The following is a 13,768-nucleotide window of genomic DNA, read 5'->3' on the forward strand; positions in this document are numbered from 1 at the left end:
TAAAGCGCAAATGTGTGAGCAAGCCAGCTGCAGTGTGTTGGCCCCGGATAGAAAGTAAGCACCCACCCAGCCACTCACTCAGTCCCATAATGGCATGATGTTAATGGTATGTGATATATCTCTTTGGCCAGTTTGGGTCAGCTGTCCTGGCTGTGTTTCCACCCAGCTTCTTGCCCACCCCCAGTAGTGGGGTAAGTTCAAATCCTGAAGACGGTGAGCTCCACAAAGCAGCCTAACAGGGAATTTGCTGCCTCCAGACATTCATCCAGCGGGACCTCTGCAAGCAGAGAGAAAAAGTAGAGGGGACCACAACTCAGTGTGTATTGACAGTCTCATAGACTGCCGTACAGGAGCACTGGGAAAGAGGAACATGGGTCAACAGGTGTCAGCTGTGGGTTCAGTGGGAAAGGTCCAGAGCATGACTCCTCCCAGCAAAATCTTCTTACCAGCTTGGTCGTGCAGCCACCTACAAGCTTTGTCCTCCAGAAGCTCCAACCAAGATACTTTCCATTTATACTGGTACAACCAGACTAAGGCCAAAACTGTGGCCCAGGCAGTTGGCTGCACACCCTGTGGGGGAAAACAGAACAATCAAGGGGAAGAAATAAAAAGAAAGATCAGACCTAAACCAGCACATGGAAAAAGTAAGACCTCCACACATACATACAAAGTGTCTAAGCTTCTGAAATCCTCAAAATCAGAAAGATCCCGGGTACTTCTGCTGATTCCACCCCACACCCTCCTTCCACAAGTGGAAAGGCTCTATATCCCGTCTGCTTTGATTTCTTTCTCTCAGTTCAGCTCAGACTGGAAACTAGGAGCAGAGGAAGGTTCAGCTCATGACAATGCCCCACTCCTGCCCCTGATCTGCTTACCTTACTGGGCCTTTGTCCCTCGACATCAGCCTTGCTGACCCCCAAGGCAGAGGCCAGGGCTGCGGTGAGGGCCCAGGAGCCATTTGCTTTCTGGAGTGCCACCATTACCCTGAGCCTGGACAAGTCACACAGTCTTGTTGACAGTGGTGAAATTGTCCAGTCCCAACTGGTGTCAAATGCTGGTGGTTCTTCCATCATTTGCTCTTCAGGAGAAGGCTCCTGCTCTGGAAGACAGAAACATTCACACATCTCATATGAGATAGATAGGCAATGGCTAGTCACCTTAAATTCTGCCTTCTCCAGGTATACTTAACTGTCCTCCATCCTCTCTGGATTTTCCAATTTTTCTGAGTCCCCCACAAGCATCCTGAACTTTTTCCAGACCTCCCAGAGCATCCTCAGATCTTCGCAGTCCCTCATAAGTATCCTAAAATCTGTCCTATATGCTCTAGTTTGCCCAGCGTAATTCTCTCTGAACACCCTTAATTCTGCCCACGAGCATCACTAATGTTACTCCTTCCTGCCACTTCCCCCATTATGGCTCATCTTCACTGTTGAGGGTCCCACAGGGGTCCTTCTCCATCATCCACTCTTAAACCCACCAGCCTCAGCATGAGCACTTCCTTTCCACATTCCAAGACATAAGACTTCTTTGGAGCTACAGCAGCACTGGATCACAAGAGATTGAAGGTGAGGAGGGTCAAGCACAGCCCATGGCCATTATAATCCCAGGCATGGCTCAGTTCCAGAGCAGATTTAAGAGCTTTTATGGGCAGAAAAAGAAGCACTCGGGCACAGAGTAGTTGGGGCAGAACTAGGAGTCATTTAAGGCTGGCCCAAAGGTATGCAGAGGTTGGAAGGGACCTCTGGAAGTTATCATCTCATCCAAATCCCTACTCAAAGCAGGTCTCATTAGAACAGCTTGCTCAGATACCTGTGTAGTCAAGTCTTGAATAGCTCTAAGGACGCAGATTCCACCAGTTTTTGATTATTCTTATGACTTAAAAAAAAATAAATTTTCTTTATACCCATTCAGCATTTCCTATGTTCCAACTTGTGTCTGTTGCCTCTTATCTTAATACTGTGCACTTCCAAGAAGAGTCTGCCTCTGGCTTCTATTTTCCTCCAGTCAGCCAACTGTAGACAGAAATAAGGTATCCTCTTCTTAAAGATGAACAAACCCAGCTTTCTCAGCCTCTCCTCACATGCCATGTGCCTGATCAGCCCCCTCAGTTTAGTGGCCCTCCACTAGATTCATTCCAGTATGTCAATGCCTTTCTTGTAATGGAAACAGAAGCTGGACACAATACCCCACCATGCAGGCTAGCAAACAGTGCTGAATAGAGAGGAAGGATCACCTCCCTGCACCTAGTGGCTGCACTCTTGCTAATAGAGCCCAGGATGCGGCTGACTTGCTTTGTTGCAAGCGCATGATGCTGACTTCTGTTCAGCTAGTTGTCCACTAAGACCCCAAGATCCTTTTCTGTAGAGCTGCTTCTTTGAGTGTGTGCACCCTGGGCTTGTGTTGTTGCATAGGGTTATTCCATTCCTGATGCAAGACTTTGCACTTGTTTTTACTGAACGTCTTGCAGTTCCTGTCAGACCATTTCTCCAGCCTGTCCCTGCCTTCCGCTGTACTGGTCACGCACCTGCTGCTCCCAGTTTGGTATTGTTCATAAACTTGCTAGGAGTGCACTCTTCACTGATGTCCAGGTCATTAATGAAGATGTTAAATGGTACTGTTACCATGAGAGATCCCTCTGGAATTGCACTCGGTTTTGGCCACCAGCTGGACTCTGAACTGCTGACAACTGGTCTCTGAGCCCAGCAGTTTACCACCAGCCTCATTGTTCACTTAACCCAGCCAATATCTCATCAATCTGATGATAAGGAGAGTTTAGGAGATTGTCAAAGGCCATGCTAAAGTCCGGGTATACAGAATCCACTGCCCTTCTCTTGTCCACAGTGCCAGTTACCTCATCTGTGAGGTTGGCCAGGCATGATTTGCTTTTGATAAACCCATATGGGATGGCCCTTCTAAGAGGATTTGCTCTGTATCCTTCCTAGGGACTCAGGAGAGGCTGACTGGCCTGTAGGTCCCTGAACTCTTCTTCTTCCCCTTCTTGAAGATGGGTGAGATGTCTGACCATTTTCCAGTGATCAGGAACCCCTCTCAGTCGCCATGATCTTTTGAAGATGATAGAGTTGCCTTGCAGTGGCCTCAGCCAACTCCTTTGGTGCTCTTGGATGCACCCAATCCCATGGACTTGTGTAGGTCTAACCGGCCTGCGTGATTCCTATCTTCTTCTACTGTGGGTACTGCTTCACTGAGCCCAAAAAGTTCGAGACTGTGACAGCCTTTTCCACATCCTTTGTCACTGAGTCCCCTGCACCACTGACCAAGATGCCCACACTCGCCTTAGGCTTCCTTTTGCTGCCAAGGTGCTTAGATACGCCTTTCCTGTTGTCCTTCAACTCCCTGGCAAATTTCAACTCCAGCTGAGCTTTGGCTTTCATAACTCCATTTCTACATGTCTGAGCAATGTCTTTGTATTGTTCTCAAGTAGCCTGTCTCCACTTTCACCTTTGCATACTTCCTTTTTGTGTTTCATCTGACTAAGGAACTCTATGTCCATCTACGCTAGCCTTCTGGCACACTTCCTTGAATTTCTGCCACTGGACTGGACCATCCTTGATCTCAGAGGATTGGGTCCTGGAAGATCAACCAGCTGTGTTGGACCCTTTGCCCTCCACAACAGTTTCCCACAAGATCCTGAACAAGGCAAAATCTGTTCTTCTGAAGTCCATGAGTTGTAATTCTGCTGTTTGTCTTGCTCATTCCGCTCAGGATCATAAACTCCACTCTCATGATTGCTGCGGCTAAGGCTGCTCTTGACTTTCACATCTTCAACAAGTTCCTCCTTGTTTGTGAGCAGCAGGTAAACAGAACATCTCTCCTAGCTGGTTCATCAAGCACCTGCATCACAAAATAGGCTTCAGTACATAACAGCAACTTCCTGGATTTCTTGCAACCAGCCAGATTGCCTTTCAAGCAGACATTGGGGTTTGTTAAAACTGGCCAGGAATATCAAGATCTGTGACTGTGAGGTGTTCTCCAGCTGCCTAAAGATGGCTTCATCTACCTCCTCTTCTTGATCCAGTGGATCAACACCACCTATGCTGACCCGTCATCTGATCCTTACTCACAAGCTCTCTTCCTTGAGAGAAGTGATGAATCAGTAAATCTCCATGCACTCAAGCCATTCTTTTGCATCAAATACAACCCATCCTTCTTAGCTTCCCACCCTATCTTTCCTGAAAAGCCTGTATCCATCCGTTGCAGGACTCCAAGCTTGAGAATTACCCCACCAGGTCTGTATCATCCTAAAGAGATCATAGTTCTGCAGCTGTGCACATTTCCTCCTTTCTGCGTCCCATGCTCCATGCATTTCTGTACAGGCATTTAAGATGGGCCCCAAGTCATGCAGCTTTTTCAGGGGAAGTGTGAGAGCCTTCCCTGTCATCCTGTCCCCTAAACACATCTGCTCAACTCCTTGTGCCCTCAGTTTTCTTCAGATTACTGTAGCCTTTCCTCAAGGCTACACACCTACTTTACAGCCCTCCTTGCTAGATTTGCAAGCCTGTTTGCAAAGGCACTTTTGTCCTACATGGTCAGATGAATCCTGTTCCTTTTCAGTGACCCTTGTTCCTCAGAGAGAGTCCTGCAGTCATAGCAGTAGACGTCCTGCCTCTGACACCAGCCATGCAGCCAGTTGTTGACCTGCAAGATGAGTCCATTTCTACTAATCCTTTGCCTTTCACTGGAAGGACTGAGGACTGAGCCATGTGGGCTCCCACGCCCTTCAGCCTCTCCCCCAGGGCTCCATAATCACACATTATATGCTCCAGGTTATCCCTGGTACTGTCATTGCTGTCTACATGGAAGGGCAGCAATGGGTAATAGTCCAAGGACCAGTCAAGCCTTGGCAGTCTCTGCAGCTTCTTCTTCTGGCCTCTGATGAGAAACACATCTCCTCCTGAAGCATGAGGTTGGGTTGGCAGCTGGGTGCCTCCATCCCCTGCAGGAGAGAGTGTCCAGAAACCATCACATGCCTTTCCCTTCTGCTTGGACACTAGGTTCAGGCTCAGCTGGCTCTGGATGCCTCCCCTGACAGGCCTTGTTTGTCCTCACCAGTGCCCATGCACTATACCTAGTGTGAAGTCGCAGGTCTGCAGGTCGAGCAGGAGCCTTCCCCCTATTGTCAGAAGGCACAGGCCTACACACATTTCCCCATTTTGACTCTGGCCTCCAGAGGTCCCATCCTCCTTGCTTCCCATAACTCAGGCTTTTTCTCCACAGACTTTCCACAAAGACCAGGGCAATCTCCTCATCATTCACCCTGATGGTGTGCAGTGTGCTCACTTCTTCTTTTTAGCTCCTTCAGTTAGCAAGTCCAAGTCTTGACCAGAACATACCTCCCATAGAGGAGGACACTTTCAGCCCTGTCCCCAGGGTGAAGCACCAGCCTCTCTCTTCAGCTCAAGACCTAGACAGCACTATCTTCCTTTTACGCTCTGTCTGGACTGAGGCTTCCGATGTACCAAGGGCAAATGCACCAGTTAGTGCTGGAGAGGGTGTTGCGTGACACACTGCACAACCTTCACTCAGCCCCACACAGGCCTGAAGTTACTGGGCCCCTCTGCACTCCTGCTGCACTAACTGCTGAGACAATTGCTATGTCTCTGTTAGCTAGCTCTATGTTCTTGCCTACCTGATACACAGCAGCTTCCCAAACACCAGCTGAAAAAGTGCTTGACACCTTCTCCCACCATTAGAAGGCAGCAGGCATAGGCACTCCCTAATCAGGAAACAGCCAAGAGAAGCTGACCCTTAGAGATGACTGAAGCACAAGTCTACAGAAGTTAACTCTCCTCATCAACAGCAATCACAAGAAGTTCCCAGCAGGTGATCCTTGGAGATCAGAAGGTGAGCCCTGGACAAGCACAAGGCTGGAAGGAGAGGAAAGGCTGGAAACTGCTGTGTGAACGGCTATGTGTCTTCTAGCTGGCTCTTTTTTTGCTGAACTGTATGAGGGTAAAGCTAAAGATTCATGCAGATATTTTGTGACAAACTTAGCGTTTGGGTATGGAGCTAAGCATAGTTGGAGACAAGGATAAGGTTACTTCAGGGTTGTATTAAGGCATATGATTCTTATTTTCCAGCCCAGAGCTGAGATGCAGTTTGCTTTGTCTGTCACTCCATCCATCCCCAGCACAGTGACGATCAGGAAGTCTGGTGAGAAGATAAGTGCTGAAAGGAGATTTCAGCCCTGGTCCAACACATTTTGAGAATGCTCACCTAAGAAGTTTCTCCTTACCTTTACAGGATGCTGAAAGCTGGGTGAGTGCCTCAGTGTCAGGGGCTTTGTGACCAAGCATCTCAAGGCAGAACTGGCACTTCTGGACCACCCAAAACTTGGTGGACTTGAACCACACAGACTGGAAGCCTCGCAACCAGAGCAGCTGGCAGGGAACCAGGTTGCAAGAGGGAGAGACCAACATGGAGGAGTCTGGAGGCAAAGAATCTGGGGACAGAGGCAGGGAGATGATGGTTAGACTCATAAGTATTAAAGATAGGCAAAAGTGTGGTCAGGCCCACAGGATAGGGGGCTGCAGATGGTGAGGAGGCATCAGACCAACAAGTCCTGCTTTCCCCTCCCAGTCCTTTCCCCACCGTTTCTGGCCTTACCACAGTGCCAGGCATCCCTCTGTTTCATGCGTACTGCCACATAGGATGTTAAGGGGGACGGAACCCCCACGCTGAGGCTGGACTTAACTGCGCTGTGCTGGATGTCCTTCTCTGCCCTGCTTGTCCCCTCGCAGGCCAGTTTCCACAGCAGGTGCATCATGGCCATGCGGTGCACAGGCAGCCTGCAGGGGCAGGGAGTTAGTCCTTGGTTCCACCTCGGGGAGGGCCGTGGGATACATGGATTAAAGAGGAGGGGGCAGGGGAGTAATGGTCACCCAGGTCCTCTCCCAAGGTCAGGGCAGAGGGGACAAGGAGGGAGCATGGATGCCCAGATTCTCTTCCCACCTCAGGCTACAGTGGGAAGGATGCATGCGAAGGAAACCTGCTGTCCCTCCTCCAGACATTGCCAATGCCACTCTGCCTCATGGGCCAGTGTGTTACCCTCTCACCTGCCGTCTGATGATGGGGACAGTGAGAACCTGAGTGTGTAATCGAAGGACTGGCTGCCCACGTGGTACTGAAGGGTCACGGATCCCTCACCCACCTCTGCATCCTGGTGACACAAGGGAAAGAGTCAGACAGAAAAGTTCATTTGCTGGGCATAGGCAGCCTGGCTACCTAGATTCCCTCCCTGCTCCACTAAGGTAGTAGATTTCCATGGTTGGAGCAGAGGCAGTGATGTCTCTGGGGGAAAGAAGAGGGTTCACAGAGGCCTGATTATGGTCCCTCCCAGGTCCAACAGAGGTGAAGGACTTCCAGTGCTGGGAAGGTGAAACAGGGAGTAGCTCCCTTACCTTCCAGAAAGCCCTGCCCCAGTGCATATGGTTCCTGGATCACTCTCACCTGTGCTTGCCCACGGATCTGGGCATAGATGGAGCTCTGATGTCCCTGGAAGATCACCTCAGGAGCTTTTCTGATCATTGACACCTCCAGGCCAGGTGGAAGGTCCCAATGTAGTGAGATCCCACTAGCCACAGGTTGCAGAGCCCGCTGCAGGCATTTCACTGCCTGGTGAGGGGGAAGAAGAGAGCACAGACCACTTGGGTTCCCTCCCAGTTCTGAGTGGGAGGGGGGGAATTTGGAGAGGGTCTCTGAGTTGGAGTGGATGGTGGCATTTGGATTGCCTTGCATGTTTAGGAGAGCCATGGGAGGTATTGAATAGAGCAAGGGGGGTGCTGGAAGCCCAGGCACCTGGGTCATTACCTCAGATGTCATGTCCATCTTAGAGTGGAGGCACACACATTCACCTTTTGTCTCCAGGGCCATAGCCTGGGAAAGGTTGAAGCTGTCACAACTGTTAGTAGGAAAACAGAAACACCTGTACAGGAAAAGAGGGGGCAGTTACAGATGGGACAAAGGTGAGAGGCACAAAGGACAAGAGTAGTAAAAGGACAAAGTCTGGAGAGGTAAGGATGCTTCTGAGCGTAGAAATGGAACTGTGACTCAGAGTTTTCCCATTCACTCTGGGGTGAGTGATGTTGCCTGATGAGCAGGGAGACAGTGAGAATGGGTTTTGGGCCCGCAGAGTGCATTGAGGTATTGCATGGTGAAGGTGAAGAGGAAAAGTGCTGAGAAGAGTAGAGAAAGACTGGGGGAGAAGGCCTGCTAGATGAAGAGTATAGACGGTCTTGGTGAGGTAAGGAAAGTATGTGGGGGGGTTGCTGAAGTTCCATCGAGGTAAAGGGAAGATCTGGGGCACACTAGGATCTGGAATAACGTTTGAAGAACTCCGACAGTCAGGGGGAGAGGAATGTTGTGGGTTAGCATGTTGGGGGACAGGAACAGGGCTCCCCCATTACCGGTGGTGGTCCCGGTAACGGTAGACCTCAGCCATGACAGCTTCCTCTTCGCTGGAGATCTTCCTTTGGATGAAGATGAAAAGCTGAGGGAGAGAGGAGGGGAAACAAAGATTGCCAGGGCTCAGCACCCCCATAGAGGAAAGACACCCTTCTAAAATGCAGGCAGCCTTCCCAGTTTGCTCCCTTAACCTCTCATGCCCGCTGGCCTTGAAACAGGAAAAGAGATTGTGTGTCTCCTTTCATTAACACCAGGACACCTCTTAGCACAAAGAGGTACCCCACAAGGAAGATCCACCTTCCCCAAGTGCGGGCAAATTCCACAGAAGCCCTCCCAAGCTGCCCTCCCCAAAGATGGTGTCACTTTTGGCCATAAGGATGCCCCCCGCATGCCAACTCCCAGTGCAAACAGCAGCGGAATATCTCACCCTGAGCCCTGAAGTCTACATTTACCCTATTGTTTACACCCATTCCAATCCCCATAACCCTTTGGCCCCCTGATACCTGGCGGGCGTGGCCATGAAGGTGAGGAGTGCTGTAGATAGACCTTAGGAGGCTCAACAGGTCACAGCCCCCCAGATCAGGGCAGATGGAAGAGATGCGCCCCACTGCATTGTCCATGCTTTCCTGCGTGTATTCCACACTCTGCCTGTGGGAGGGCATCCAGGGTGTCAGAGGCGGGAAGAACCTGGCCCATGGCTACCCTCACATGGCCACTCCCTAGAAAAGCCCTACGTCACCACCAGTGCTACAGAAGCACCCTGAAAAGAGGACTTACCCTCTCACTGCCCCCAACAGATCCTGCCTTATAACTGCCCTCCAGCAAGAGCTTATCCCATAGTTCCATTTAGAAAAGTCATACTCTACTTACCCTTTGGCCTTGCCCCATCATCACCCCCAACTCACAGATAGAAGGCGTTGAAAGTGGCCCCAAAACTGTAGATGTTGAAGTAACAGCCCAGAGGCAAACTCTTGAGGAGGAAAAGCAGTGTGTTCTGGGGACAGATGGAGGGATGGGTAGAGCTCAGATGGGGAAGCTAGGCAGAACATCTGCCCACGTGAAGCAGCTTGCCTCTATCTCCACCAGCTGGGCACAACCAGTGTAGAAAATCCCCCCTGAAGACCTCCTCTGGTGGTACCTGTGCATCCTGGAAGAGGCTGCGGTCCATGAGAAAAAGGAATTCCCCAGGCTGGCCTGGATTGGGCACCTCCTCAGGAATGTCGGGCATCAGTGTCACCATCACCACAGGGTCTCCCAGCAGAGAGCCTGGAGTGTGTGTGGGGAAACAAGGAGGCTTTTTAGGTTGGAGACCCCTTCCCTGTCCCTTTGCTTTTGTCCTCAGCTCTGACATATTGCCTGAAAAGCTCCTCAGATCCCCCCAGACTCCCTGACACCCTCTCCCTAATGTCCACTTCCACCCTCCTCGCTCACCAGGTGGGGCTTTGGGATCTCTCCTCTCCACCACAGCACTGAGAGTGCGAGGCCCTCTGTAATACACCAGCACGTTCAGATCACTGTACATCCAGGGTGACGATTTCAAGGAGACCTGAGGACAAGCAGGGTGTGGGGAGGAAAGAGAACCAAATAAAAGGATTGAGGAGTCCCAAGGAGCATCAGCAGGCTGTAGAGCCTTCACCTTTTGTCTCCAGGACCATGGCCTGGGAAAGGTTGAAGCTGTCACATCTGTTAGTAGGAAAACAGAAACACCTGTACAGGAAAAGATGGGGCAGTTAGAGATGGGACAAAGGTGAGTCTGCCTTTGGGACTTTGTCATCTGGCAGGGCCGTACCTCAGCAGATGTCTGATCTGGAGCCGTGTATTGCAGAGGAGTGTGCTTGCTGTTAATGGCTACGTGGGACACGCCACGGGCTGACTTCAGACAGATGTTGAAGTGCAGGTTTTCAGATATCTCCTCAGAAGACATCCAGCCTGCAGGGAGAAAGAGGTGTGAGAAAGTGAAGGAAGAGACCCTCGCACAGCAGACAGCTATGCTGGGGCACTGTCTCTCGTTGGTAGAGGGGAAATGTGGCATCTGAGATGTCCCTCACTGTGGTGCTTAGTGGAGTGGTGGTGGTGGGGAATCTGTAGACTCACAGTGCGGTTTGTACAGGGTTCTGCGGGGATCTCTTGCTGTGGGACATATGGGGAGAATTGTGGGGTTCCTGACTGTGAGGTGCAAGGGGGAATATTCAGATTCTCTCACTGAGGCACGTGTGCAGATAGGGGGTTGTGTCCCATGTCGTGTGTCGTCCCTCCCGCCCCGAGGGATGTTGGGGAGCCCTGTGTTCCTCCCTGGGGGAAACACCTGAGGGATCACTCACTGAAGAAGTTACTCTGGGGCAACAGCTTGTGTGGCCAGCAAAACTGGGCAGCTCCATCAGGCTGCAGTGGCAGCTCCTGGACATAGCACAGGCTGATGGTCACCTCCCTGTCAGGAGGCAGGGTCCCCAAGAAACAAGCGAACACAGGACCCCAAAGATCGCACTGATCCTGCAGGTATCTTAAATTCTCCATGCCTGCAGTGGCTTTGCAGAGCTGCTGGGCCTGCCACAAAGTGAGAAAAATGTGTCACTGAGGTCTCCACAGGATTTCATTCTCTCATCTCCACCCTTCATCCCAATCCGTGGACCACCCCCTCCCACTGCAATCTCAGTACCTCTTCCTTCTCACAGAGCATTGCTTCAATACGAGTGTCCCCCATGGTAGCATAGAAGCTGTGTACCACAGTGTTAGAGTCCACAGGAAAGATGAACACGGTCTCCTGAGAGACTGGCTCCACATTGCGGAAAAACAGCTCAGCCACCACATCAGCCACAAAGTCCTGGATGGTTACATTTATTGTCGCGGTTTCCAGATCCACTTTAGAATAGGAGTGAAAGAACCATATTCCCTTCTGGAATAAGCCTGAGGAAGACACAACAGCTGTCAGACTCCCTGGCTGCCCATAGGAAACTTTAGATTTGAGGTGTCTGCTTGTAGTGGGAAACAGTTGTGTGTGCAAACCTGCCAGAGAAATGCCAGTTGCAGAAGCCAACAAATAGCAGTGAAAGGTCCCTGAGGCTGCCAACATGTTTCCCTTAGACCACAGTTCCTCATCTCTCTAAGCTCCTTTCCATCCAATGCACATGGCAGCTGTGCCCTCATATCACCTAACTGTGCCATGCTTCATCATAGTTCAGGCCTATCGTGGCGTTAAGAGGAGTCTGTCTGTCCCCTAGTACACAGCGTAAGACAGTCTTACAACTGAGCTTCAGGCAAATGGCAGAAGGTGCCCTGCAGCTCCTCAAACCTCCAGACCGTATCTCAGAGATTGGAGCAGGTCCCACCATCTGCTTCAAGACTAATGCTCCAAAGAGTTGAGCTTGATTTTCAACTTTTCAATCAAGCAGATATACTACTCATTTTGGACTACTGAAAGGGAAGGGGGACCATACCAAGGGCCCTTAGCATGGCATCAAAGGTAGAGTCGCAGGAAGTCGCCTCATCTCCTCTTCATTGTTAGCAGCAGAGACATTTCTCACTGACCTCCCTTTCTCACTTGTCATACTTGCAGCGTATGGTTTATCTGAGGCCAACAATGTGTAGATCTGAATTTGGTTGGAAGATGGCTTTGGTGACCTCTCTGCCTGCTATGACAGCAGCCCATGGAAAGGCAACGTTCTCCATACCTTTGCCCTTGGTTTGAGAGGAAGAGCATCTCATTTTAGGGCAAGGTTTGGCATCAGTGGTGCATCAAATCTGATGGTAAAATGCATTGGAGTAGTGTCTTGGTCAAGAATAGTGTAACACTGCAGTAGGAATAGAGTGACACTTAGCAAAGGAAGGTATACGAAGACCTTCATAGGGGTTGCCACAATGTTTTGGAAGGGGATGGTATACAGAAGATGGCATAGTTCACCTGGAGGGGATGATGCAACTCACCAATCAAGCGATGCACCTAGGTATCACAACACAGTAGGGGATGATTTAGCACCACAGTAGACTAGGTGATGCAACATCATAGCACTGAGGAGTGTTGCCCCCCATCCCACAATAGTAGACATCTCTTCTGCATGATTCTCCCACTTTGTGATGGTTTCCCTGGAAAGCCTTCAGCACTATGGGTGAGATGAATCATACTTACAAAAACATCTTTTGCTATGCCAAACAAAAAAAGTGAAGGCTGACTGTAGGCCATACCCCTGAGTTCCCAGAACAGGGTGAGATGTGCCACCCTGCCAACCACCCAGGAAACCAGTTCTTTCCCACATTACTCTCCCAGCTAAAATCTTCTCCACTGCTCACAGATGTCACCCTTTTGGCCCCAACTCACCCCTACGGATATAGCATTTGCTCAGGATGCCACTTTTCCTCATCTTGACTTTTTGGTTGAAGACAGCTTCTGTGTGGGAAAGAGCATAAAGTGAGCTATGAGGACCTTGTGAAAAAAACCTGGGCACCTCCATTTTCCCTTCCTCCAAGATATGGAGTTCCCCCCCTCATACATGGGCCAAGATGAATCTTCCCTTCCTCACATCCCATGTCAGGATCTTTTTTGCCCCTCTCTCACCAGCCTGGTAGCAGATTAGTAGGAGACAGGCCTAGGATGGGAGTTGCAGGTGTCAAAAATGCCTATTGGTTCAATGGGGTGGTGGTGCTTAGTTCAGATTAGAGCACAGGGAAGGTGGGAGCAGTGATGGGTCATAGCCTGAGACACAAGGTACAGCATGAGTTTGGGCCTAAGCAGTGATAATTGCACCTGGAGGACACTGGTACTAATGCTGACAGAGGAAGCAATGTGCAGAAGGGTGGACAGACAGAGCAGGAGAAGCACGGTCTGGGAGGATGGGTGGAGGAATGCATGGATTTGTGTGAGTAGAGTACTGTAGTTGCATAGTTGGAGAAGGCTGTATTTAGTGGCAGTAGGAGTGGATGGCAGAAAAAAAGTGACTGTGTGGGGAATTGGAGAGGAGAATGGATGAATGAATTAGTAGTTGGGATGTATGGATGTACATTCAGGGAAGTGGGGAGAAGCAGGGTGTTGGAGGAAATGACAGGACATCTAAAATGATATTGTTATCACTTAATATGTATAATATGATTGAAATAACCAGGGAGCTGCTAAAGTCCTGTGTATAGCTCCCATCAGTTAATATTTCAAATAGGGAAACAGTAACTAGACATGATTTAGGGTTTACGAACTAACTACTAGACAACGGGGCTTTGTAAGTAAGTAGGATGTTTATGTCAGAAAAGGTAATGGATTGTGGTCTGGTCAATAAACCTTGAAGAACCACCTGGAACTGCCAAGATTAGGGAAGAAGGAGGTAAAAGGTAAATCCTACGGGGGGGGGGGGGGGGGGGGCCC

At 50.2% G+C, this 13,768-nt stretch overlaps 1 protein-coding gene across 1 annotated transcript in view; it reads right to left on the reverse strand.

Annotated features, from left to right (window-relative positions):
- Positions 1-197: 197 nt before the first annotated feature.
- LOC104839608 (von Willebrand factor A domain-containing protein 5A-like) overlaps positions 198-13,768 on the reverse strand; it is a 31,364-nt gene continuing 17,793 nt past the window's right edge. The window contains exons 2-18 of the mRNA XM_010579990.1: positions 12,734-12,802; positions 11,078-11,325; positions 10,743-10,965; positions 10,211-10,350; positions 9,853-9,967; positions 9,560-9,687; positions 9,327-9,415; positions 8,925-9,069; positions 8,424-8,506; positions 7,828-7,942; positions 7,468-7,632; positions 7,074-7,177; positions 6,625-6,806; positions 6,254-6,460; positions 876-1,099; positions 447-570; positions 198-277 (exon numbers count right to left, since the gene is read on the reverse strand). Of these exons, the coding sequence (XP_010578292.1) occupies positions 198-277; positions 447-570; positions 876-1,099; positions 6,254-6,460; positions 6,625-6,806; positions 7,074-7,177; positions 7,468-7,632; positions 7,828-7,942; positions 8,424-8,506; positions 8,925-9,069; positions 9,327-9,415; positions 9,560-9,687; positions 9,853-9,967; positions 10,211-10,350; positions 10,743-10,965; positions 11,078-11,325; positions 12,734-12,802 (2,441 nt within the window). The remainder of the gene's footprint in view (positions 278-446; positions 571-875; positions 1,100-6,253; positions 6,461-6,624; positions 6,807-7,073; positions 7,178-7,467; positions 7,633-7,827; positions 7,943-8,423; positions 8,507-8,924; positions 9,070-9,326; positions 9,416-9,559; positions 9,688-9,852; positions 9,968-10,210; positions 10,351-10,742; positions 10,966-11,077; positions 11,326-12,733; positions 12,803-13,768) is intronic.

This window comes from Haliaeetus leucocephalus, unplaced genomic scaffold, assembly GCF_000737465.1.
Source record: "Haliaeetus leucocephalus isolate CR32 unplaced genomic scaffold, Haliaeetus_leucocephalus-4.0 Scaffold687, whole genome shotgun sequence".
Classification (NCBI taxonomy): Eukaryota; Metazoa; Chordata; class Aves; order Accipitriformes; family Accipitridae; genus Haliaeetus; species Haliaeetus leucocephalus.